This window comes from Oncorhynchus masou, chromosome 21 (genome assembly GCF_036934945.1).
Source record: "Oncorhynchus masou masou isolate Uvic2021 chromosome 21, UVic_Omas_1.1, whole genome shotgun sequence".
NCBI lineage: Eukaryota > Metazoa > Chordata > Actinopteri > Salmoniformes > Salmonidae > Oncorhynchus > Oncorhynchus masou.
In genome coordinates, this window is record NC_088232.1 from 18,567,608 (window position 1) to 18,592,108 (window position 24,501).

Below are 24,501 nucleotides of genomic sequence, written 5' to 3' on the forward strand. Positions count from 1 at the left end.
ACAGATTCAATAATTATTTTTAAGCCTGGAGACACTTGAGACATGGATTGTGTATGTGTGCTATTCAGAAAGTGAATGGTCAAGACAAAAGAATTAAGTGCCTTTGAACAGAGTATGTTAGTAACTGCAACGCTGCTGGGTTTTGTCACACTCAGCAGTTTCCCGTGTTCATCAAAAATGGTCCACCACCCAAAGGACATCCAGGCAACAGCAAACCAGTGGTCGAAAATGGGTCATTGATGAATGAAGACAAAGGAGGCTGGCATGTGTTGTGCAGAGCAACAGATGGGCTACAGTTAGTCAACTGACAGTCCAGTACAACATTGGTACCCAAAGACCCCTAAAAGAATGCACAACTCGTCCTACCTTGACACGAATGGGGTATGGCAGCCGACGACCTCAGAGTTCAACTATTTTCAGCAAAAAAAAGAAACTGCGGTTGCAGTGGGCTAAGGAACATAAACACTGGAGAATTGGAAAAACATTGCCTGGTCTGATGAATCCCGAGTTCCTGCTTTTGTCACGCTGATGGGAGGACTAGGGTATGGAGAACCACATGAGTTCAAGCATCCACATGGCATGTGTCAACATTGCAGGCTGGTGGTGTGGGGTGTATTTTCATAGCACACATTGGATTGGGCCTCTTGATAAAAGTGGAGCAGCGTTTTGAATGCTGCAGAATATCTGAACATCATTGCCAATTAGGTGCATCCTTTCATGGCGGCATTGTATCCATCTGCAAATAGATTTTTTTCCAGCAGGATTATAGAGACCCATAGTGGAGGTGTCATAATACCCATAAAACCTTGCGGTCAAACAGGGAAATTATTCGAATTGTTTTTCTACCATTCAGTTTTCGCGTGGGGGATTTTAGAAACACTCCAAATAAGTGTTGTTTTTCCTGTAGGCTTATCCTGGCGTGACGTTTTGATAACTATGCCAATCTCTCTGACAAGGTGAGTTTCGTCAATATATTCGGCTCTATTCACTCAGATTCTAAAATGCTAAATTCCATCAAAGTAGACATGCAAAACGACCAATCCCTGCAGGCTCCTGGATGTCATCTCTAGCAGACCCCTTTGCTAACAGGTATTGTGCCAATTTAAAACTTGCACCAGACATTTCAGAGGATTCTGAATTTGAAAGAGATTTTGCCTATTTATTCAGTACCGCATTTAGCTAACATTAAGTAGTTAATCCAGAGATTCTTACCTTTGCCTTGATTTGGCAGTCTCGTCCAGATCATCATGCCATTTTGAAGTTTTTTTTGTTCACTGTAGCAGCTAATTAGCGTATCATTTTTGGAGGGTAAATGCAGGCGAATAAATTGATAAAAGTCACCTTGTCCAAGAGATTTACACGGTTATCAAAACGTCACTCCAGGGTAAGCCTACAAGAAACACAAGGAAAAATGAAAATGAACATCAATTGGAACCATTTCACTGTTTGACCACTAGGTTTTAAGGCTACTATGACTCATCCTGAAGTACTCTATGCCCCATGACACAAGGCTAGGATTGTCCAGGAATGGTTCCACGGACAGTGAATTCAGCTCACTGCAGTGGCTTGCCCAGTTACCAGATCTCAAACCAATTTGGCATCTGTTGGATGAGATGGAACGACGTATTCGGAGTACAGATTTACTACCAGCCAACTTGACACAACCTGTTAGAACCGTTGGCGTTGACATGGGCGAGCATCCCTGTGGAACTCTTTCGACACCTTGTCGAGTCCACACCCCGAGGAAATTGAGACTGTTCTGAGGTCAAAAAGGGGTGCAACTCAATATAGGATTGTGTTCCTAATGTTTTGTACACTCACGAGTATCTTGATAAGATAAGTATTCACCCCCTGAGTCAATACATGTTAGAATCACCTTTGGTAGTGATTACAGCTGTGAGTCATTCTGGGTAGGTCTCTAAGAGCTTTCCACACCCAGATAGTGCAACATTTGCCCATTTATTCTTTTCAAAATTCTTCAAGCTGTCAAATTGGTTGTTGATCATTGCTGGACAACTGGTTTCAGGTCTTTCCATCGATTTTCGGCTCCTCAAGAACATTCACTGTCTTCTTGGTCAGCAACTCAAGTTTTTATTTGGCCTTGTGTTTTAGGTCATTGTCCTGCTGGAAGGTGAATTCATCTCAGTGTCTGGTGGAAAGCAGACTGAACCAGGTTTTCCTCTAGGATTTTGCCTGTACTTAGCTCCATTCCGTTTCTTTTTTATCCTGAAAAACTCTAGTCCTTAATGATTACAAGCATACCAATAACACCACTATGCTTGAAAATATGGGGAGTGTTACTGTGTATTGGATTTGCCCCAAACATAACCACTTGGTTTTCAGGACATGAATGGATTTGCCACATTTTTCTACACTTACTTTAGTGCCTTGTTGCAAACAGGTTGCATGTTTTGGAATATTTGTATTCTGTACAGGCTTCCTTCTTTTCACTGTGAATTAGGTTAATATTGTGTAATAATTACAATGTTGTTCATCCATACTCAGTTTTCTCCTATTTCAGGCATTGAACTCTGAAACTGTTTTTCAAAGTCCCCATTGGCCTCATGGTGAAATCCCTGAGCGGTTTCTTTCTTTTCCGACAGCTGAGTCTGGAAGGACCACTATCTTTCTCGTGACTGGGTGCATTGATACACCATCCGAAGTGTAATTAATAACTTACTTCACTATGCTCAAAGGGGTATTCACTGTCTACCAATGTGTGCCCTTTGCAAGGCATTGGAAGACCTCCCTGGTCTTTGTGGTTGAATCTGTGTTTGAAATTCACTGCCAGAATGAGGGACAATGATCTGTAAAGGTATGTGTGGGGTACAGAGATGAGGTTGTCATTAAAAAATCATGTCAAACACCATTATTCAATTCAAGTTATGTGACTTGTTAAGCACATTTTTGCCATCACAAAGGGGTTTAATACTTGACTCAAGACATTTCAGCTTTTCATTTTCAGTGAATCTATTTTAAAAAATGACATCATTCCACTTAAACATTGTGGTATGTGTAGGCCAGTGCCCCCCAAAAAAAACAATTTAATCCGTTTTAAATTTAGTCTTTTGCATAACAGAATGTGGAAAAGAGGGATGAGTACTTCCTGAAGACACTTTATATTTGCCTTTTGTTGATAAAATGGTCTTAAAGTAGACATATATTTTTGTTGTGCTTCATCTCCTCTATTTCAGAAGATTAACTGGGAGGACTTAGCAGCTAAGAGGGTGCCCGCCCCGTTCAAGCCGGTGATCAGGGATGAACTAGATGTCAGCAACTTTGCGGAGGAGTTCACTGAAATGGACCCCACCTACTCCCCTGCAGCTTTGCCTCAGAACTGTGACCGCATCTTTCAGGTGTGTCTCTGTGTGTGTCTCTGTGTGTGTCTCTGTGTGTGTGCCCGAAGGACCCCACCTATTCCCCTGCAGCTCTGCCTCAAAACTGTTACCTTAATTCTCTGGTTGGTCAGAGGTTTTTGACAATGCATCTTTCAGATGAGGTGGGAAGTGGTTGATTATGCTTTTTAATACAGTCCCAAATGGTCAAATTATGTTTCATTTAGGTAAACTTCAACATTATTTTGTTGACATTCAATGTAAACTCTTGACGTGTGGTAGATGGTGTCACAGATGACACTGTTTCTATGTACAGTACGAGTGAAAACGTTTGGACACACCTACTTATTCAAGTTTTTCTTTATTTTTTACGATTTTCTACATTGTAGAATAATAGTGAAAACATCAAAACTATGAAAAAACACACATGGAATAATGCAGTATGCAGTGTTCGACAAATCAAAATGTATTTTAGTAAGTAGCCACCCTTGACAGCTTTTCACACTCTTGACATTCTCTCAACCAGCTTCATGAGGTAGTCAACAGGAATGCATTCCAATCAGTTGTGTTGTCATAAGGTAGGGGTGGTATACATAAGTTAGCCCTATTTGGTAAAAGACCAAGTCCATATTATGTCAATAACAGCTCAAATAAGCAAAGAGAAACAACAGTCTATCATTACTTTAAGACATGACGGTCAGTCAATCTGGAAAATTTCAAGAACTTTGAAAGTTTCAAGTGCTGTCACAAAAACCATCAAGTGCTATGAAACTGGCTCTCATGAGGAAAACCCAGCGCTACCTCTGCTGCAGAGGATAAGTTCATTAGATCTACCAGCTTCAGAAATTGCGGCCCAAATAAATGCTTCAGAGTTAAAGTAACGGACACATGTCAACATCAACTGTTCAGAGGAGACTGCGTGAATCAGGCCTTCATGGTCAAATTGCTGCAAAGAAACCACTACTAAAGGACACCAATAAGAAGAAGAGACTTGCTTGGGCCAAGAAACACGAGCAATGGACATTAGACTGGTGGAAATCTGTCCTTTGGTCAGATGAGTCCAAATGTGAGATTTTTGGTTCCAACCACCATGTCTTTGTGAGGCGCAGAGTAGGTGAACAGATGATCTCTGTATGTGTGGTTACAACGATGAAGCATGGAGGAGAAGGTGTGATGGTGCTTTGTTGGTGACAGTCAGTGATTTATTTAGAATTCAATGCACACTTAACCAGCATGGCTACCACAGCGATATGCCATCCCATCTAGGTTGCGCTTAGTGGGACTATCATTTGTGTTTCAACAGGACAATGACCCTACACACCTCCAGACTGTGTAAGGGCTATTTTACCAAGGAGAGTGATGGAGGGCTGCATCAGCTAACCTGGCCTCCACAATCACCTGACCTCAACCCAATTGAGATGGTTTGGGATGAGTTGGACCGCAGAGTGAAGGAAAAGCAGCCAACAAGTGCTCAGCATATGTGGGAACTCCTTCAAGACTGTTGGATAAGCATTCCAGATGAAACTGGTTGTGAAGACAAAGGGTGGCTACTTTGAAGAAGAATAAATATATTTTGATTTAACACTTTTTGCTTAGTATATGATTCCAAATGTTATTTTATACTGTTGATGTATTCACTATTATTCAACAATGTAGAAAATAGTACAAATAAAAACCCTTGAATGAGTAGGCATGTCCATACTTTTGACGGGTACTGTATGTATTTGACTCCTCAGCTATTGACGTTGTTTAGAAACTCCTCAATAGCTTGCTTTAAAATCAGTGCAAGCCCTGTGTACATTTGTACATCTGTGTGTACATTGGTATTCAAATTGACTAAAGGGCTTTTCATTCAAGGCGTATAATTATAGCCATATGCAGTTCTGATGGACCTAACAGATGTGAATGACTATTTATGCTATAGTTTTGAACCATAATGTGTCCCTGAGCCCCTATTCATAAAGCATCTCCGAGCATGAGTGCAGATCGAGGATCCATTTTTGCCTTTTTAGATCATAATTATATGGACGGAGGGACCTGATCCTAGATCTGCACTCCTACGCTGAGACACTTTATGAATGCAGCTGTGTGCCAGCTTTTGGTAGAGTGTCTGATTGATGTAGGCTATTGAGCAAAATCTCAGCTGTGATTGCCATGCCTTCTGGCTCCTCGAGCCTGGCTGATCAATAGGCCCATTTATAAGGGCTTCTCTCTTTTCTCTGCTGGAATAAAAGGTTACGGTTCCAGAGAATCACCATGTCTGCCTCAATTACGCCTTAAACCTATGATTGCCAACTTCATCTTGGCTTGTTTTATTTCAAATTTCACATATACTAGAATTTGTAGGCTAGTCTTTATAATTTGATGCCAGGCCTGAGCAATTGCGTTAGAGAGAACTGCTGCTATCACAACTTTTAACTCTTGGGGGTCTGCGCTCCCGCCTTGCCTCACAAAACAAAATTAAATTGCATTAGAGCCCCGACGAGATGTAATTTCACAGCAGCGCAATCAGATATTGATGCCTGGCAATTAGGGTATTCTCATCCATCCATCCGTCCATCCACAGCTCTTACTCTGCATGCATTCCACGCAGCTGTGTGTGTGTATGTGTGTGTGTGCTGGCTAGCTAGCTCTGGGCCCTTCATAGTTGGAACCAGGCAGCACATCCCAATCCTGTCATAGATGACAGTTATAACAATGAGCACAGATGGACCACCATTGAATGGCAGCCATTGTCATGCTCACGCCACAGTTGTTACAGGATTGATGGGTTATAATGTAGTTATTGAATGAAGTAAACGCTGCATGCCTTTTCAGTAAAATGAAGAAAGCTACGTTTTGAAGTTCAGATTTGAACACAACCTAGTCTACTTTGGTGTTGATGGCCATCTTATGCATCCACCATTGTTGCTGCAACAGTACTGAAAAGGATGTCTCAGGTAAGCTCTATAATGTGAAGGGTATACCGTTCTCTTTCCTGTGCTTCATATGACCAGGTATATTATATTAAACCCACTTCTTGTAATGTGTGTCCTTTGTGCAGGGCTACTTGTTCATGGCCACCTCTCGCTTCACATTTCTGCTTCATGTAATACCCCCTCTCTCTGTCTCGGTTACAGGGCTATTTGTTCATGGCCACCTCTCGCTTCACATTTCTGCTTCATGTAATACCCCTTCTCTCTGTCTCTCTGTCCTGGTTACAGGGCTACTCGTTCATGGCCCCCTCCATCCTGTTCAAGTGGAACGCTGTAATGGACGACACACTACAGCTGTGTGGAGGATTAGGGTCACAGAGGCCGGGGTCTGCTGCTGTGGCCCGCAGCGCCATGATGAAGGTACACCCGTGTGTGTGGTATAGTTAGATGGATAGGGTTGTATTTATTCCCGCCACCTAAACACACTTAGCTTTAATAGCTTAGCTGCAGCCACTAAGAAAGAGGAGTTTTCTCCCTAGAGCAACGCTTGCTTTCAATTGTTTTTGCATTTGTCTTTTCAGGTTTCAGTCCTTCCAGGAGTGAATCATTTAGCTACTGTATGTTTCTTAAATTCTATTTTCAGTTTCAGCTTTGGCTCAGGTGTGGTGTTGACTAATTAGCGACTGATAGTGGCGTTATGAAAACGGCGTTCTTTGTGATTTGGTACGACAACCTTCTCTTTAGGACTCTCCGTTCTATATGAACTATGAGATGAACCTGAAGGACAATGCTCTGGGCGAGGGCAGCTTCTCCATCTGTAGGCAGTGCACCCACAAGAAGACTGGCCAGAAGTACGCTGTGAAAATCGTCAGCAAGAGGTACTGTACCATAGGCTAGCCTGGTTCCCAGATCTGTTTTGTGCTGCCAAACTGTACCAGGCTCAGACCGGCCCTGCCCGGAGCTCACTGATGTGTGTTTATTGGGAGTTGACTGGCTAACTAGATAAGACATTGTAGTATTATTTCATTTTTTTTAAGGAAGAACAAAAAAGTAGAACCCCATTGTTCAAATACTACATCAACTTTAGTTTAATAACTAGCGACCTAATTGTGAGATTTTTGCCTCTTAGGGAGGCTAAAAGAGGCATAGTTGAGCCATAATCCAAGAGGAAGTTCTGTCACTTTACTGGAAACTTGAGGACATTACTTTGTGCTATAATATCCCATTGATGCCCTTCTACTGAACACACATGTACACTGCCTTTCCAGCCCAAACTGCCTCAGTTTCATCACAAGCCGACTTTTATTTAAAAAATAAAATAAAGGTTTTACTTTTTATACGATTTGAGATTCTTTTAAAAGTAGTTAAAAAATGTGTAATTGTGCCATTTTTCATTAACTTTTCAATTTAGCTGATTTTAAATAAAACAATTATTTTGGAGAAAAATGGAGCGAGACATCCGTTAAACATCTAATTCAATTTGTTTGGTCTCACTCGATGTGATGTAAATTCCAGGCCACCAGACGTTGCTGAAGACTGCTCTGCGGGGCTGCTGGTGGATGAAGTGTGCCTTCAACTTACGGGGGTGACACTGTGACAGGTGCACACATGACGGGCGAATCCTCCTGATGACCCTTTGCGTCTCGTCTCTCCCATGTCCCCTCTAGGATGGAGGCCCAGACACAGAAAGAGATTGCAGCTCTGAAGCTCTGCGACGGCCACCCCAACATCGTCAAGACTCACGAGATTTACCATGATCAGGTAAGGATTTTTACATTTTATTGAACCTTATCTTTAAATGTTAGTCTCATTTTAGATAACAGGCACTTCTTACAGAAGAGATGTTATCTCTGCTGTCTCTGCTATCCTGGTTAGAAGTGCGCGCTATAGAGTCAGTGGAAACATTGCATTACGTTATATTTCAGTCATTCGGCAGACACTCGCTGGAATCACTGAAGTAGGCAAAAAAAACAACCACGTTTCTTCTCATCGAGATGATATCATTTATTTGACCAGAGAGACCTGTTATCACAAGCGTTGCTGGTCAAAGCCCATCTTTAGAAATGGCCATTTTCTTTCCTAAGCGAACTAGTGATCGTAAGACAAGACTAACGGCAGACGGCCTTATTAAGTTAGAGGTGGAACAGAGCAGATGAACGTGGAAGCAAGATTCCTCCTGGGACATTCTCCATCTCCCTCTTCTCTCCTTCATATCGTCCTATAATAAACACTACACTATACCCCCATATTTCAGTTTGTATACACTGCATTTTACTGCAGTACAGCAGCTGCGCCACATACGGGCACATCCATTGTAGGTATAGATGAATTAACCTACACAGAGCATATTTTATGTCTGTATGTGGGCCTTTAGATCTCATGAAGGATTTGAGCTTGGTGAGAGAAGAAAAAAACTGTTTTCTCCTAATTGGGTCAAACAAGTGTGTGTGTGTGTGGCTGATATTGGCCATGTTCATTATCTGGGGCCCTTCAGGCCTAGGAGCAGCATTGTAGCTCTGATGAGCTCTGCTGGGTTGTTACTGTACTGTACCTCAGAGAGGGCTTGGCCTAAATGGCACCATATTTCCTTTTTAAGGCACTCTACTTTTGACCACAGCCCTGGTCCACTATAGGAGCCCTGGTCAAAAGTAGTGCACTATAAAGGGAGCCATTTAGAATTCACTCAGACCGAGGGCTGTTAACAAGATCAAAGCAGAGCCGCCTTGCTGCGGCCCTCCTCTCCCATTCTGAGTTCCAATTCTACACCTTTTCTCCCAAAGTGTGCACTTGCACACTCCCCGTCAATTGGGACACACACCACCTGCATGGAGAGTTGGGACATAGCCAATGGTGTCCAAGTGCATACTTTGGGAGAAGGGTGGAGAATTGGGATGCAGGCCACCTTCCCGCCCCTTCCCTCTCTCTCTCTCTCTCGGTCTTTGTTCCCCTCTTCGAGCACTAATGAGAAAGCCTACTCTACCCGGCTGCAGTGCCACAGACCGACGTAGGTACATTATTCTCAAGCCTCTTTATCAGGGTCCTTTCACTTCAGCCACTCTGTTCCGGTTTCATCTCTCCATCACCGTGACATCTGGACATGTTTCATACAAAATAGAAATGTGGACTCAGGCTTTCTACCGTTTTGAGTTTTCCAAACAATTTCCGCTATTGTATAACCACAGCCTTGGGCTCGGAGCAACCGATCACATGAATTCCATAAAGCGTGACGTTTCCTACTTCGTATGACCTCCAATATTTATTTATTTTTAAAGTTACAAAATACAGTTGTATACGTCCGTATAGGAACTATGAGTCGTTGGTCAACATGACGGTAAGACTCTCTCTGGAGACCCTATGGGTAAGTGTGTGTGTGTGTGTGTAACTTGCTGTGTCTCTCCTTCTTCCCTCGAGCTGCATACGTACCTGGTGTTGGAGCTGCTGCGTGGTGGAGAGCTGCTGGAGAGGATACAGAGGAAGCAGCACTTCAGTGAGACTGAGGCCAGCCGCATCATGAGGAGACTGGTGTCAGCCGTCAGCCACATGCACGACGTAGGAGTGGTGCACAGGGACCTCAAGCCAGAGGTACTACTATTGAGAGAATGACTGCCCCCTCTCATTGCGGCTACGGAAGCTCAAGTCCGACTGCGGTACTGCAGGCATTGTTTGCGCGAAAACGGGATTCCCCCATTATAGAGAATGGAAAAGATCTTTGTGGCCAATCTTTGTGTAAATACAATACAAGTTTGAAGACCGTCATGGTACCAATCGTTGCTTCTAATACACCAGATGTATGTCCTTGAACCGGTTATTTGAAAATCACACACTGAAGAAGTTGTTAAGGATATTTTAGTTGCTAATGGCGGCCTGCAGCACCCCGGTCGGCCTTCAACTTGACTTAGTCAATGAGGGGGCATAACTGAGCTAGCCTGTAATGTCACTTCCTGGAGTAGCTCAAACTGCGCATGTTATGTCTCCATGAGACGCCATCTTAACTGACTTAATTTGGCTTCAATGTGCTATTGAATCTTCACATAGGAATGAAGGGTGCCAAGTAATCGATGGCTTTCTCCATTTATACACACTGTCATTGGTACTACAACTGTCAAGGCTGCTCCCAGACCTGTGTCCTCTGTAGCTCAGTTGGTAGAGCATGACTCTTGCTGCACCAGTATAGTGGGTTTGATTCCCCTGACCACCTGTACGTAAAATGTATGCATGAGTTTAGTCTCTTGGATGAAAGCATCGGCTGAATGGCATGTAAAACTCAACAAAAAAAGAAGCATCTTCTTGATTTCAACTGCATTTATTTTCAGCAAATTTAACATGTGTAAATATTTGTTTGAACATAACAAGATTCCAACAACTGAGACATAAACTGAACAAGTTCCACAGACATGTGACTAACAGAAATTGAATAATGTGTCCCTGAACAAAGGTGGGGATCAAAAGTAACAGTCAGTATCTGGTGTGGCCACCAGCTGCATTTAGTACTGCAGTGCATCTCCTCCTCATGGACTGCACCAGATTTGCCAGTTCTTGCTGTTTGATGTTACCCCACTCTTCCACCAAGGCACCTGCACGTTCCCGGACATTTCTGGGGGGAATGGCCCTAGCCCTCACCCTCCGATCCAAAAGGTCCCAGACGTGCTCAATGGGATTGAGATCCAGGCTCTTCGCTAGCCATTCCAGAACACTGATATTCCTGTCTTGCAGGAAATCACTAGGAATGAGCAGTATGGGCTGGTGGCATTGTCATGCTGGAGGGTCATGTCAGGATGAGCCTGCAGGAAGGGTACCACATGAGGGAGGAGGATGTCTTCCCTGTAACGCACAGCATTGAGATTGCCTGCAGTGATGACAAGCTCAGTCCGCCCCAGACCATGATGGACCCTCCACCTCCAAATCAATCCCGCTCCAGAGTACAGGCCTCGGTGTAACGCTCATTCTTTGACGATAAACGCGAATCCGACCATCACCCTTGGTGGGACAAAACCACAGTGAAGAGCACTTTTTGCCAGTCCTGTCTGGTCCAGCGACGGTAGGTTTGTGCCCATAGGCAACGTTGTTGCCGGTGATGTGGGGTGAGGACCTGCCTTACAACAGGCCTACAAGCCCTCAGTCCAGCCTCTCTCAGCCTATTGCGGACAGTCTGAGCACTGATGGAGTGATTGTGCGTTCCTGGTGTAACTCGGGCAGTTGTTGTTTCCATCCTGCACCTGTCCCGCAGGTGTGATGTTCGAATGTACCGATCCTGTGCAGGTGTTGTTACACGTGGTCTGCCATTGCGAGGACGATCAGCTGTCCATCCTGTCTCCCTTGTAACGCTCTCTTTGGCATCTCACAGTACGGACATTGTAATTTCTTGCCCTGGCCACATCTGTAGTCTTCATGGCTCCTTGTAGAATGCCTAAGGCACGTTCACGCAGATGAGCAGGGACCTTGGGCATCTTTCTTTTTGTGTTTTTCAGAGTCAGTAGAAAGGCCTCTTTAGTGTCCTAGGTTTTCATAACTGTGACCTTAATTGCCTACCGTCTGTAAGCTGTTAGTGTCTTAACGACCGTTCCACAGGTGCATGTTCATTAATTGTTTATGGTTCATTGAACAAGCATGGGAAACAGCGTTTAAACCCTTTACAATGAAGATCTGCGAAGTTATTTGGATTTTTACGAATTATCTTTGAAAGACCGGGTCCTGAAAAAGGGGCGTTTCTTTTGCCGAGTTTATTATCTTTATGGGCTGGCCATACTGTGCAAACAGATCTGGGATCAGGCTGTTGAACCCCTGGAAGTAAAGAACTTGAGGGACACTCCCAACTTATGCTGATGATCTCTATGTATGGTCTAGCTTAATGCAGTGCATTCAGAAAGTTTTCAGACCCCTTGACTTTTTCCACATTTTGTTACGTTACAGCCTTACGTTTTTTACCTGCATCAATCTACATAATACCCCATAATGACAAGGCAAAAACAGGTTTTTAGACATTTTTGCACATTTATTACAAATAAAAAAACAAATTACTTTTACATAAGTATTCAGACCCTTTACTCAGTACTTTGTTGAAGCACCTTTTGGAAGCAATTACAGCCTCGAGTCTTCTTGGGTATGACGCTACAAGCTTGGCACACCTGTATTTGGGGAGTTTCTCCCGTTCTTCTCTGCAGATCTTCTCAAGCTTTGTCAGGTTGGATGGGGAGCATCGCTGCACAGCGATTTTCAGGTCTCTCCAGAGATGTTTGATCGGGTTCAAGTCTGGGCTCTGGCTGGGCCATTCAAGGAAATTGAGACTTGTCCTGAAGCCACTCCTGTATTGTCTTGGCTGTGTGCTTAGGGTCATTGTCCTGTTGGAAGTTGAACCTTCACCCCAGTCTGAGGTCCTGAGAGCTCTGGAGCAGGTCTTCATCAAGAATATCTCTGTTCTTTGCTCTGTTCATCTTGCCCTCAACCCTGACTAGTCTCCCTGTCCCTGAAAAACATCCCCAAAGCATGATGCTGCTACCACCATGCTTCACTGTAGGGATGGGGCCAGGTTTTCCTCCAGACATGATGCTTGGCATTCAGGCCAAAGAGTTTAATCTTGGTTTTATCAGACCAGAGAATCTTGTTTCTCATGGTCTGAGAGTCCTTTAGGTGCCTTTTAGCAAACTCCAAGCGGGCTGTCATGTGGCTTTTACTGAGGACTGGCTTCTTTATGGTACAGTGGTCTGGCCACTTTACCATAAAGACCTGAGTGCTGCAGAGATGGTTGTCCTTCTGGAAGGTTCTCCCATCTCCACAGAGTGACCATCGGGTTCTTGGTCACCTCCCTGAACAAGGCCCTTCTCCCCAGATTGCTCAGTTTGGCTGGGCTGCCCTTCCCCAGATCTGTGCCTCAACACAATCCTTTCTCGGCACTCTAAGGACAATTCCTTCAACCTCATGGCTTGGTTTTTGCTCTGACATGTGCTGTCAATTGTGGGACATTGAATTTACCACAGGTGGACTCCCAAGTTGTAGAAACATGAAGGCTGACCAATGGAAACAGGATCCACCTGAGCTCCATTTCGTGTCTCATAGCAAAGGGTCTGAATACTTATGTAAATTTTTATTTGTAATAAAGTTGCACCAAAAAAGGACCTGTTTTTGCTTTGTCATTTTGGGGGTATTCTGTGTAGAATGAGGAAAATGTTTATTTAATCCATGTTGAAATAAGGCTGCAACGAAACAAGATGTGGAGAAAGGGACTGAATCCTTTCCAAATGTGCTGTACATGTTCATTACATATGAATAGAATATAACGATCAAAGGCTTGAATGAAGCATGATATCTTTTTTTTTTTGTTAACGTTTATTTTCTCCATCTGGCCAAATGGAACTGAAGCTGGCACTTTAAAAGTGGTGCATCTCATCCTTCCTGTCATTAATGGACTAGAAATGGTAACGGGTGTGCCATTTGAGATTGCAATTATGCATTCAAATAGACTCTGGAGCAATAACAGAAACCTGTTTCTCTCTTGAAACCCCGTTCAGAACTTGCTGTTCACAGATGAGAGTGAGAACTCTGAGATAAAGATCATAGACTTTGGCTTCGCCCGGCTGAAGCCCCCAGACAACCAGCTGCTGAAGACGCCGTGTTTCACCCTGGCCTACGCCGCGCCGGAGATCCTCAAATACGACGGCTACGACGAGTCATGTGACCTCTGGAGCCTGGGCGTCATCCTGGTGAGTGGAGGTGGTACAGAGGAGGAGTGAGTCCTTATACCCTTTAAATACGTTGAAGATCAAAGGTTCCTTCCCTTAGAACGTCTCCTCCGATGGGGGTTTTGAGAAGGATGTCGGGGTGTTCCGAATCCAACCGGAGCCTTTATCTGTACCAATAGCTGCACTTCTGGTAGATCTTGTCTTTCATTGATTCAATACAGCTACACAAATTCTAGCTTGATTCAGCAGTTTTATGTTGGGAGTTTTGTCAAGGCCATTCACAAGGGAAGCTGTTCCGGTGTTTTCTGTATCCTGTGTTATGTGGTTAGGGCCTGTCTAATACCCATCGCTATGTTTTATTCAGTACAGCTAACATGCTGCTGTTGTGTCCGGGGGTGTGCTGTGCTGCTGACACGCATCAATATTCACCACTAAACGACGATCTACCAGCAGCACTTAGCTTTATTTATACTGTACATTTCAGACATGAATGCAACGCAATGCGCTTCACAGTGGAAAAACATACGTTTTTTTTTTTAACTATGAAAATACAAACATTTTTATTACACACAAATAAACATAAGAGGATAAACTAAAGAATAACAAAAACTGAAAGACAAAAAAAAGCACCCTAAGGAAAAGCAAAGCTAAAAATATGTTTTTTAGGATCTCTTAATTATGTCCACTGATTCGGCCTGCCTCAGGTTCTCTCTGGCAGGCTATTCCAGAGGCTGGGGGCATAATAACTAAAGGCTGCCTCTCCATCCCTCTTGGTCCTAGGCTTCGGGATAGTTTAAAGGCCAGAGGACCTGAGGGACCTACTGGGTACAGAACTTAAAGGCATGTCTGACATGTATTGGGGTGCACAATCGTGGATTGATTTACAAACCAATAGAATAATCTTCAAATGTATTCTAGAACTCCAGTGCAGAGACCTTTTTTTAAACTGGTGTAATGTGTGTTCTCTGTGGTCTTGGTCAGTACCCATGCTGCAGCATTCTGTATGTTTTTCAGTTGAGCAATGGCATTCTCTTAAAGACCAGACTGGAGAGCATTACAGTAGTCAAGCCGCCTTGTAATAATGACTCCCTCTATCAGCCTGAGATTGCCAAGACGCTGCCGTTTCTATGTTCCTCAAGTGGGGATAAAATGTGCTTTGGTCACATTCCTAATGTGTGTTTCGAAATTGAGTTCAGAATCTAAAATGACACCTAGGTTGTTTTTTTTCCTGGCGTTTTATCTTTATTGCCTGTGAATTCAGATGTGCGGCTAGATTCTCTGTGTGCTTTGGCTCCAACAATAAGTACCTCAGTCTTGTCTTGATTTAGCTGGAGGAAGTTGTGAGCCATCCAAGTATTTAAATCACTAATACAGTATAATTTATTTGTGGTGCTAAAATCCTCTGGTGACACAAATGTAAAGTTGTGTATCGTCTACGTAGCAGTGGAAATCAATGCCGTGCCTTGTGATGACGCAACCAAGGGGTAACATTTATAAACTCAACAGTACCGGACCCAAAATCGAACCTTGTGGAACGCCGCAAGTGATAACTCAAGAGAAAAATAGTTATGTTGACAAAAAAGGCCTAGCCAGAGCAGAGCGGGTCATTTAATTTGTTCATTTTGATCGTAACTCCAAATATGAGGGTTTCTTACTCCTTTGTTTACAAACAAGAAGAATGTAAACAAATTATATATTGCGTCAAAAGATGGTTAAACGATCTCTTGGATGTCATGGACTGTCAGCATTTGCATGGAACACACTGTTTATGACTTGGAGAAGGGTTGCAATTGCCCTAGCCCCATCCCTCAGCTGATTTAAAAAAATATTTGTTTAATCACAGACTGTAGCTTTTAAGACTTTTCTGTGGCCACATGAGGCTGTGGCATTGCTTCCTGCCAGTGGAAATGTCAGTGTAATTCAATGGCCATCTGAAGAGAATAAGAATGAAGGGGGGAGGTGGAGTGAGAGAGGGGGATGGATGGAGAATGATAGGAAAGAGAGCAAGACAAGAGGTGAGAGGAAGAAGAGTAGAGAGCGGAAGAGCGAGTTCTCTGCATGTCCTTTCAAGCGTGCAGCCTCAGTCCTCTCTCGCTCTCTCTCTCGCTCTGCGCGTTGGCCCCTGGGGGTGGAGTGTAGTAGTGTGCTGGCTGTGTGTACAGAGCTGTGATGTGACGCTTCCTGACAGACCAGGCTCTGTATAGCAGAGTGCCCTGGAAGCATAGCAAGCCGATGAGCGGACGCCCCAGAGACAGACAGACACACGCACGGCCAAAACGTCTGTTTACTGAGGTATTAGAAACCGGGCCAACCTTAATCGGGCTTAGATCAAGTGAGCGTACAACCAGTACATGACTTAGTAAGACGTGGAGACAACATGTATACACAACGTCATCAGATAGGCCACATGTCGGATTCCAAAATATGTATTATTATGTTTAGAATGTGTTTTATTAAAATTATGTTCCAGTACACCATGCTGTCGGGTCAGGTGCCATTCCAGTGTCAGGGGAAGAGTTTGACCCACACCAGCGCTGAAGAGATCATGAGGAAGATTAAACAGGGAGACTTCTCCTTCGAGGGCGAGGCCTGGAGGAGTGTCTCGCAGCAGGCTAAGGACCTTATACAAGGTGAGCATGGCAGGTGGTGGGGGGTTGAAAGGTCAGAGGATATGACGTCAACTTCGGGAATGCTTTGCGGCAAGGTGAAAGCTGCGTTGGTTCCACTTACTGAATGACTCCGGTAATTATTCTGCGTGTTTTTCTTGTGGTTCACCCCTAGTTTGGTGAAACATTTTAGTAAATGAGTTGATGTGTGAGTCGACCTTAGTGTCGTCTGGATGGAGGTGTAACTCCTCGAGAGTTTAGCGTGTCTCTGGTGCTGCTGCTCACCAGCGGGGGTGTCTGTAATGTTCACCTGGTGTCTGTCTGGTCCAGGGCTCTCCAACCTTGCTCCTGGAGAGCTACCGCTTCTCATTCCAACCCTAATCTAGCACGCCTGGTTCTAATAGTTGGCTGGTTGATAAGCGGAATCAGGTTTGTTCCAGCTGCGGTTGGAGAGAACCTACATGAGGATAGCTCTCCAGGAACATGGTTGGAGAGCCCTGGTCTGGTCTGTCCCCCCCCCCCCCCCGAGATTCTGTGTTGACATACTACATACATACAGTATTAGATCTTGTGATATCCATCGTGTGGTACCTATAGAGCTGCTGACAGTGGACCCTGACAAGCGGATCAAAATGTGTGGTCTGAGGTACAACGCCTGGCTCCAAGACGACAGCCAGCTCTCCTCCAACCCTCTGATGACACCAGACATCCTGGGCTCCTCCACCACCGTGTCCGTACACACCTACGTCAAGGCTACCTTCAACGTGAGCTTTATTCATTCAATCGGGGGGGCGGGGCATGATGAGTGAATGGCAGGGTTTGCATTAGAAGAGGCAAGGAGAGTGTTTGAGAATACCCAATATCCCCGTTTCAGTTCTTCCAAAAGGGATGGGTGATGGCGGGTATAAATCCATTCATGTGTTTATTGTAGTTTCCTATTGTTGATTTCTTGTTTGTAATTGTGTTTATGGACCCCCGCATTGGCTGCTGCCAAGGCAATTCTTGTTGTTCTGCTTCTCCAGGCGTTCAACAAGTGTAAGCGGGAGGGTTTCCGTCTGCAGACGGTGGACAAGGCCCCGCTGGCCAAGAGGAGGAAGATGAAGAAGACCAGCACCAGCACAGAGACCAGGAGCAGCTCCGGTGAGAGCACCCACTCCTCTTCCTCCTCCTCCCAGTCCCACCAGGACACCCACTCCTCTTCCTCCTCCTCCTCCCAGACCCACCAGGACACCCACTCCTCCTCCCAGACCCACCAGGACACCCACTCCTCCTCCTCCCAGACCCACCCGGACACCCACTCCTCTTCCTCCCAGACCCACCAGGTGAAGACGGGTGGAGAACCCAACCCTCCACCCCAGCCCTCCAACACCACCCCTGTCACGACACCCCTCGCCCTCGGCTCAGACAGCGACCCTGCCCCAGAACGCCCGCACCCTCCAGCCTTCCACTTCTCACAATGAGAGACAGGCGGTGTATTAAAAGGGGATCACGGCTGATTCGCTAATCTTAATTTGTAGGTCAGTCTTTCTGTGCGGTCACATGCGGTCGATCTCAAAACACGCACTGAGCGAGGGAAAAGAAGGCAGGGAGAAGGCCTGCACCGTCAGAAAGATGGCTGGACGGACGGCAGGGAGACCCCTCTATCGTTCTCTCCCTCTCTTGCTCTCCTTCCATGGCAGCTCGCAGTCAATCAGTCACACGCATGGACAGCAAGCGCATGCACGCCTCCAAAACTGAGCATGCAGCGGGAGCAGGAACCACCTCTCGGTCATTGCTAGCAGTAGACACACGCCAAATGATAAGGGCTGCTCTATGGATTCAGGGCTAGACAGCGGCGAGAACCCTCTACAACCACAACTCTGTTTCAGTCATGTCTTTTTGTTTGTTGGTTTGTTAGTTTGTCAGGTTTAGTAGATGGTCGTCCTGGTTGTTTCTTGGTCTCTTTTTTATACTGGCATGTTGCGTTATTTTAAAAATGAACCGCTAAGCCACAAGTACTGCAGCTTCTCACATTGGGGTGAACCTCTGGTTTTTAAAGCGGAGCACATATATTTTGCAGGATTTTATGTATGACAATAATGCAGACCGAAATTCTTTCTTCTTTTTGTGTTAACTTATTAATGGTTCACAGATGTTTATGATAGATGGAAAAGCTCAGACCACCAACCTGAGATCTAGAACCCCCCCCCGAGATCTAGAACACCCCCCCTGAGATCTAGACCCAGTGTCACCTCATTGCAAAACGTTTCAATGGCAGGTTGATGTTATGTTTCAGGCCAAGTCAGTGTTTTGTTGTGGATGACAAATAGTAGGGTAGGATCCTCATATACATCAACTTATCTTGAAGGTGGCAGGGGAGTTACAAGTACTGTGCCAAAAACCTCTGCCTTTTCTACATTAGATGCTGTCTCCTGCCCTTGTCTGTCTGTCTGTCTCTAACGTTTTAGAACACCTACTCATTCAAGTGTTTTTCTTTTGACAAATTTCTACATTGTAGAATAATGGTGAAGACATCAAAACTATGAAATAACACAAATGGAATCATGTAGTAACCAAAAAAGTCTTCCAAAAATGAAAATAGATTTTATATTGGAGATTCTTCATATAGCCACCCTTTGCCTTTGACAGCTTTGCACACTTGGCATTCTCTCAACCAGCTTCATGAGGTAGTCACCTGGAATGCATTTCAATTAACAGGTGTGCCTTAAAAGTTAATTTGTGGAATTTATTTCCTTAATGAGCCAATCAGTTGTGTTGTGACAAGGTAGGGGTGGTATACAGAAGAGAGCCCTGTTTAGTAAAATACCAAGTCCATATTATGGCAAAAACTGCTCAAATAAGCAAATAGAAATGACAGTCTGACTGACCGTCATGTCTTAAAGTAACAATCTGGAAATTTCAAGAACTTGAAAGTTTAAGTGCAATCGCAGAAACCATTATAGCGCTATGATGAAACTGGCTCTCATGAGGACAGGAATGGGAGACCTAGAGTTACCTCTGCTGCAGAGGAGAAGTTCATTAGTTACCAGCCTCAGAAATTGCAGCCCAAATAAAGTCTTCAAGAGTTCAAGTAACGGACGCATCTCAACATCAACTGTTCAGAGGAGACTGCGTTAATCAGGCCTTCGTGGTCAAATTGCAGCAAAGAAACCACTACTGAAGGACACCAGTAATAAGAAGATACTTGCTTGGGCCAAGAAACACGAGCAATGGACATTAGAATGGTAGAATCTGTCCTTTTCCATGAGTCCAAATTAGAGATTTTTGGTTCCAACCGCTGTGTCTTGGTGAGACGCAGAGTAGGTGAACGGATGATCTCTGCATGAGAATTTCCCACTGTGAAGCATGGAGGAAGTGGTGTGGGGGTGCTTTGCTGGTGACACTGTCTGATTTAGTTTTGAATTCAAAGCACACTTAAACAGCATTGCTTCCACAGCATTCTGTAGTGATACGCCGTCCCATCTGTTTTGCGCTTAGTGGGACTATTATTTGTGTTTCAACAGGGCAATGACCCTACACACCTCCAGGTTGTGTAAGGGCTATTTGACCAAGAAAAAGAGTGAGTGTTGTATTAGATGACCTGAGATGGTTTGCGATGAGGTGGACCGCAGAGTGAAGGAAAAGCAGCCAACAAGTGCTCAGCATATTTATTTATTTTAATTTGACCTTTATTTAACTAGGCAAGTCTGTGGTTTGAAGAACCCAGAATGACCTTGTCAGCTCGGTGATATGAACTTGCAACCTTTTGGTTACAAGTCCAACGCTCTAACCACTAGGCTACCCTGCCGTGTGGCTATATGTGGGAACTTCTTCAAGACAGTTGGAAAAGCATTCCAGGTGAAGCTGGTTGAGAGAATGCCAGGACTGTGCAAAGGGTGGCTATTTTGAAGAATCTCAAATATAAAATATACTTTGATTTAAGTTTTTTTGGGGGGTTACAGTATGATTTCATGTGTTATTTCATAGTTTTAATGTCTTTGCTATTAATCTTCAAAATAGAAAATAGTAAAAATAAAGAAGAACCCTTGAATGAGTAGGTGTGTCCAATCTTGACTGGTACTGTGTCTGGCTCTGCTTCAGACTACTACAAACAGTTCACTGGTTGCTATTTTTCTAGAAACATAAATGAATCTCCTTTCATCATGTCTTTCTCTGTATTCTAGTGCTGCAGGACTGAGATAATGGTTGGTTGGCGTTCTTGGGACACGCACTGTGGTTTGAACTCTTGTGATGCACATCTTGACATGTTGCTTTGCGAAGAGCGCCTCGACTTGGCTTTCTTTATCTACTTGAGTATTTAGAAACGGCATTCTGTGGAAACACACTTTTAGGTAGCGACCTGTTAAGGTCTGCATGCGATGTTTCCTTTCTATGCAAGTACTCACGTTTCCCCATCCGGATCATATTGGTGAGGATACTTCATGTCTGAATATATGTATGACACTGTCTGACTGTCAGATGTGAGAACTTGTTTATTTCTAGACAACGGGGCGCAGGGACTTTTCAGCTTGCTTTTCGGATTGAGGGCTTCATTTGAACTCAGTTCATGCTGAAACCATAAATATATATTATTGCTCTCCCCATTTCATGCAGTCCACTCCAAAAAAGGTCTGAACCTATAGCTTGATATGTCAACAGGGAACACTGTTTACACACACACACACACCTGCACTTCTCAGTTTAATTGACTAAAAGGCTGAACCCTAGAAGCTAAATAGTACAAAGCTCTTCTCTCCTCCTGACTTCATTCTGCATGAGTTCCCGCCCTCCTTCTTTTCTGCCCCATTAAACCTAAAGTTGTGTGGGTCTATTAATAGACTAGAGAGCACAACCCACAGAAGAGGGGAAGCAGGGGATGGGAGGACCGGAAGAGAGGGTGAGGGGGGGGGTGTTAAGGAGAACGGAAGGGAGGAGAGGAAGGAGTGTGTCCTATTTTGAACTCTCCTTTGGGAGTTGAGAGTCTGCTGTAGTGCTGGCCTGTTTGTTCCAGAAAGGGAAATGCTCCGCTCTCTCTTGTGGTTTCGTGTCATTTTAGGTCAGACTCGCTCCAAGCTGACTTGTCTTTTTATTAACATCATCTTCACACCCAAAAGTTTTTGTTCCCAATTTAATTAGTGATGTGCATCCTCACTCAATAGCTATGCTATTTTGAAATAAGCCCCCCCCCCCCTGTTGCCAGGTGAGTCCTGTGGCTGCTCAACTCTGAGGGCTGAGGCACTTGGTTTTCTCCCATCCCACTACATGCAATGCTATTGGTGGTACAGACAGACACATCCCACATTGTCGTGGGCATGGTTCTCTGGAGCATGTCTTCCTGACAGTACTGTAGTGGTGGGTCCTTTCAATAGACTATATCTGAAATATCCAACCTTCTAACATGCAAATCATCTTTAATATTATCGACCTTTGCACTTTTGATATATATATTTTTTACAATGTTTTTTTTGGTGTGTGGGGCTGGGGGGATTCAATTGATGGTTTGTTCACAGTAGATAATTGTCCTCCAAATTTGGAATGGAACATCAGTCAACGTAATTTATGACACTACTGCTTACCCCTTTAGTTACTGCAAGGGCATACGTAGCCTAGCCATCACTGTGAACACAATATCTGTGTGTTTGGTCCATTTGACATGCGGTATATGGTTTGGTCACTTAATACACCATCATTCAGGTGTGCAGGCCAGCCAAACCATGGATGTTCTCCGATACGGCATTATGTTATGAACTGAAGAGCATAGCGGTGTTCTGGGTCTTTTTCTATGTTGTCTACCCATGTAAAATTATGGTGTGTGTGTGTGTATATGCGCTGTTGTTCGCTGTGAATCCGGTCCTATTGTTTTAGTCCTGTTAAAATAGATGAATCTTACATGCAACTTAAATTAGAAAATTATTTGAATACAACTGAGATGTTGTTTATGTGATTTGGTTTGATCCCGAGTTTCGTAAGAGAAGATTTCCTGGGGCTGTTCTAATTCTGAACTCTACAAGGGACATTTTCTTACTTCAAAAACGAGAAATCATGAAAACAACACCTGTGCATTTGATTTGAATAGCTTTAGCATCATAGAACATGTATTTATTTACATTTGTGTTGTCTATCAAAATAAAATGTAATTCCTTTTTGTATTTTTATTTGAAAGTTAACTGTAAATTAAGTTAAGCAAAGGGCACTCCGTAGTTTTAAGATGACATGTCCATCGGCAGCCACAAGAGGGCAGCGTTGACCAGCTCCTGGCTCTAATGAACTGGTACTGAGGGACCATCCTAATTCTCTTCTCTGTAGCTCATTATCCATTCACTGTGCAACATTAGTGACTATATATTTTATATTTATCCACAGAAAAAGGCTTTAAGAAAATATTTGGAAGAAGTTATTTCATGGCTATATCAAATCTGTAAATTTTATCTAGCTGGGCTAGAAATTATATTTGTGTTAAGAGTCATAGAAGTTAGGTAGATGCGTGTACATTTAAGAAATAACTAAAATAATAACCGTATTTTTCTTTCTGTCCTAATGCTGTAAATACTGTAATTATGCTACGCCATAAGATTCTAAACGGTATGACTTTTAAAAAATATATATAATTCAACTGCATTGGATACAATGCAGTGGGTTGTCTTGAAATGCGAACTTTTACAGAGGGAGAATGACATTGAATACTAATAAGAGGTTGTTGTTTTTTTAAGCTGTGTTTCAAACGATAAATTTTGATGTGATTTCTACTGTATTTTGTTTTGTCAGGAAAATAAGGTTAACGTTTTGTGTGTGACCCTTGTATTGCATTGTTTTGGGTGAGAACGAGTTGAATCAACTCGCATATTATCATTGGAAGGGAGTGTGTTTTGTTTTGTAAACCAATCCTGTTGGTATTGCTTGTTTGTGGTTTGTTTAATATATCTGTTTAAATAAATGTTTATCAAAAAAACGTGAAGGGCATTAAGGTTTTATTCTTTTATATAAAAAAATAATGTAATACTGTAAAATATCTAAGTTCAAGTCTTGTGGTACGAATGTTTTGGTAAAACACAGCTAAATCCAGCTGTACCATTAATTAACTAATTTGGCAGAAATTAATATTAAAAGGAATGATGTCTATGATTATTTAGTTATTTAGACTTGGTTCAGTAGAGATTGTTTCACATTCTCAGTAGTTTGAAGCTAAGCGTGGAGAAGTCCATATTTATAAACTATTTCCTGCCAATAGTTACTGTTCAGTATCTGGACAGCAGAGGGGGCTCGGTGTCTGTGGCTCTGTCAGTGGTATTCCCAGACAGTGTTCTGTGAGTTGTCATGGCTGTCAGTAGTGGTATTCCCAGACAGTGTTCTGTGAGTTGTCATGGCTGTCAGTAGTGGTATTCCCAGACAGTGTTCTGTGAGTTGTCATGGCTGTCAGTAGTGGTATTCCCAGACAGTGTTCTGTGAGTTGTCATGGCTGTCAGTAGTGGTATTCCCAGACAGTGTTCTGTGAGTTGTGATGGCTGTCAGTAGTGGTATTCCCAGATAGTGTTCTGTGAGTTGTCATGGCTGTCAGTAGTGGTATTCCCAGGGGGAATGTATGGCAGCATCATTCTACTACCATGTAAATGAAACGCAGTCCCACATCGGAGGGTTGCTTCAGTTGTCTGACTGAAATGTTGACGTGATTCTCAAGGAAAGTAGCACCAGCACACTGTGCTTGCCATATGTAACTTTTATGTGATAGCTGTTAAGCCTAAATATCCTATTCAGTCTGGATCTGAATTCTGTTTTTATTCTTGGACAGTACAGCACTTAGTTGTCAGCCCTTGTTCAATAAAGGTAAACCCTCATTTAATGACGTCACTTTCGTGAGATTTTTGCCCTTTTGCAACTGATGCTGCGAGTGAGAGACGGAAAGAGAAGCAGACAAGAACAGGGAGTCTGTGTTTTTGAAGGTGCAGGACTGTGGGAGAGGGCCGGGATTGGGATGTATCCAAGGGGGGGGCAG

The 24,501-nt window shown here is 43.7% G+C and overlaps 1 protein-coding gene across 3 annotated transcripts in view; it reads left to right on the forward strand.

Moving 5' to 3' along the window:
* The window catches only part of rps6ka5 (ribosomal protein S6 kinase, polypeptide 5), a 41,903-nt gene extending 18,440 nt beyond the window's left edge, over positions 1–23,463 (forward strand). The window contains exons 9-17 of one of the 3 annotated variants that reach the window (XM_064927704.1): positions 3,195–3,356; positions 6,539–6,670; positions 6,995–7,128; positions 7,918–8,011; positions 9,662–9,832; positions 13,756–13,947; positions 16,397–16,556; positions 17,130–17,296; positions 17,528–23,463. In XM_064927704.1, the coding sequence (XP_064783776.1) occupies positions 3,195–3,356; positions 6,539–6,670; positions 6,995–7,128; positions 7,918–8,011; positions 9,662–9,832; positions 13,756–13,947; positions 16,397–16,556; positions 17,130–17,296; positions 17,528–17,992 (1,677 nt within the window). In that variant the 3' untranslated portion in view covers positions 17,993–23,463. The remainder of the gene's footprint in view (positions 1–3,194; positions 3,357–6,538; positions 6,671–6,994; positions 7,129–7,917; positions 8,012–9,661; positions 9,833–13,755; positions 13,948–16,396; positions 16,557–17,129; positions 17,297–17,527) is intronic. The other 2 variants (XM_064927705.1, XM_064927706.1) reach the window with 2 other exon arrangements.
* Positions 23,464–24,501: the final 1,038 nt, after the last annotated feature.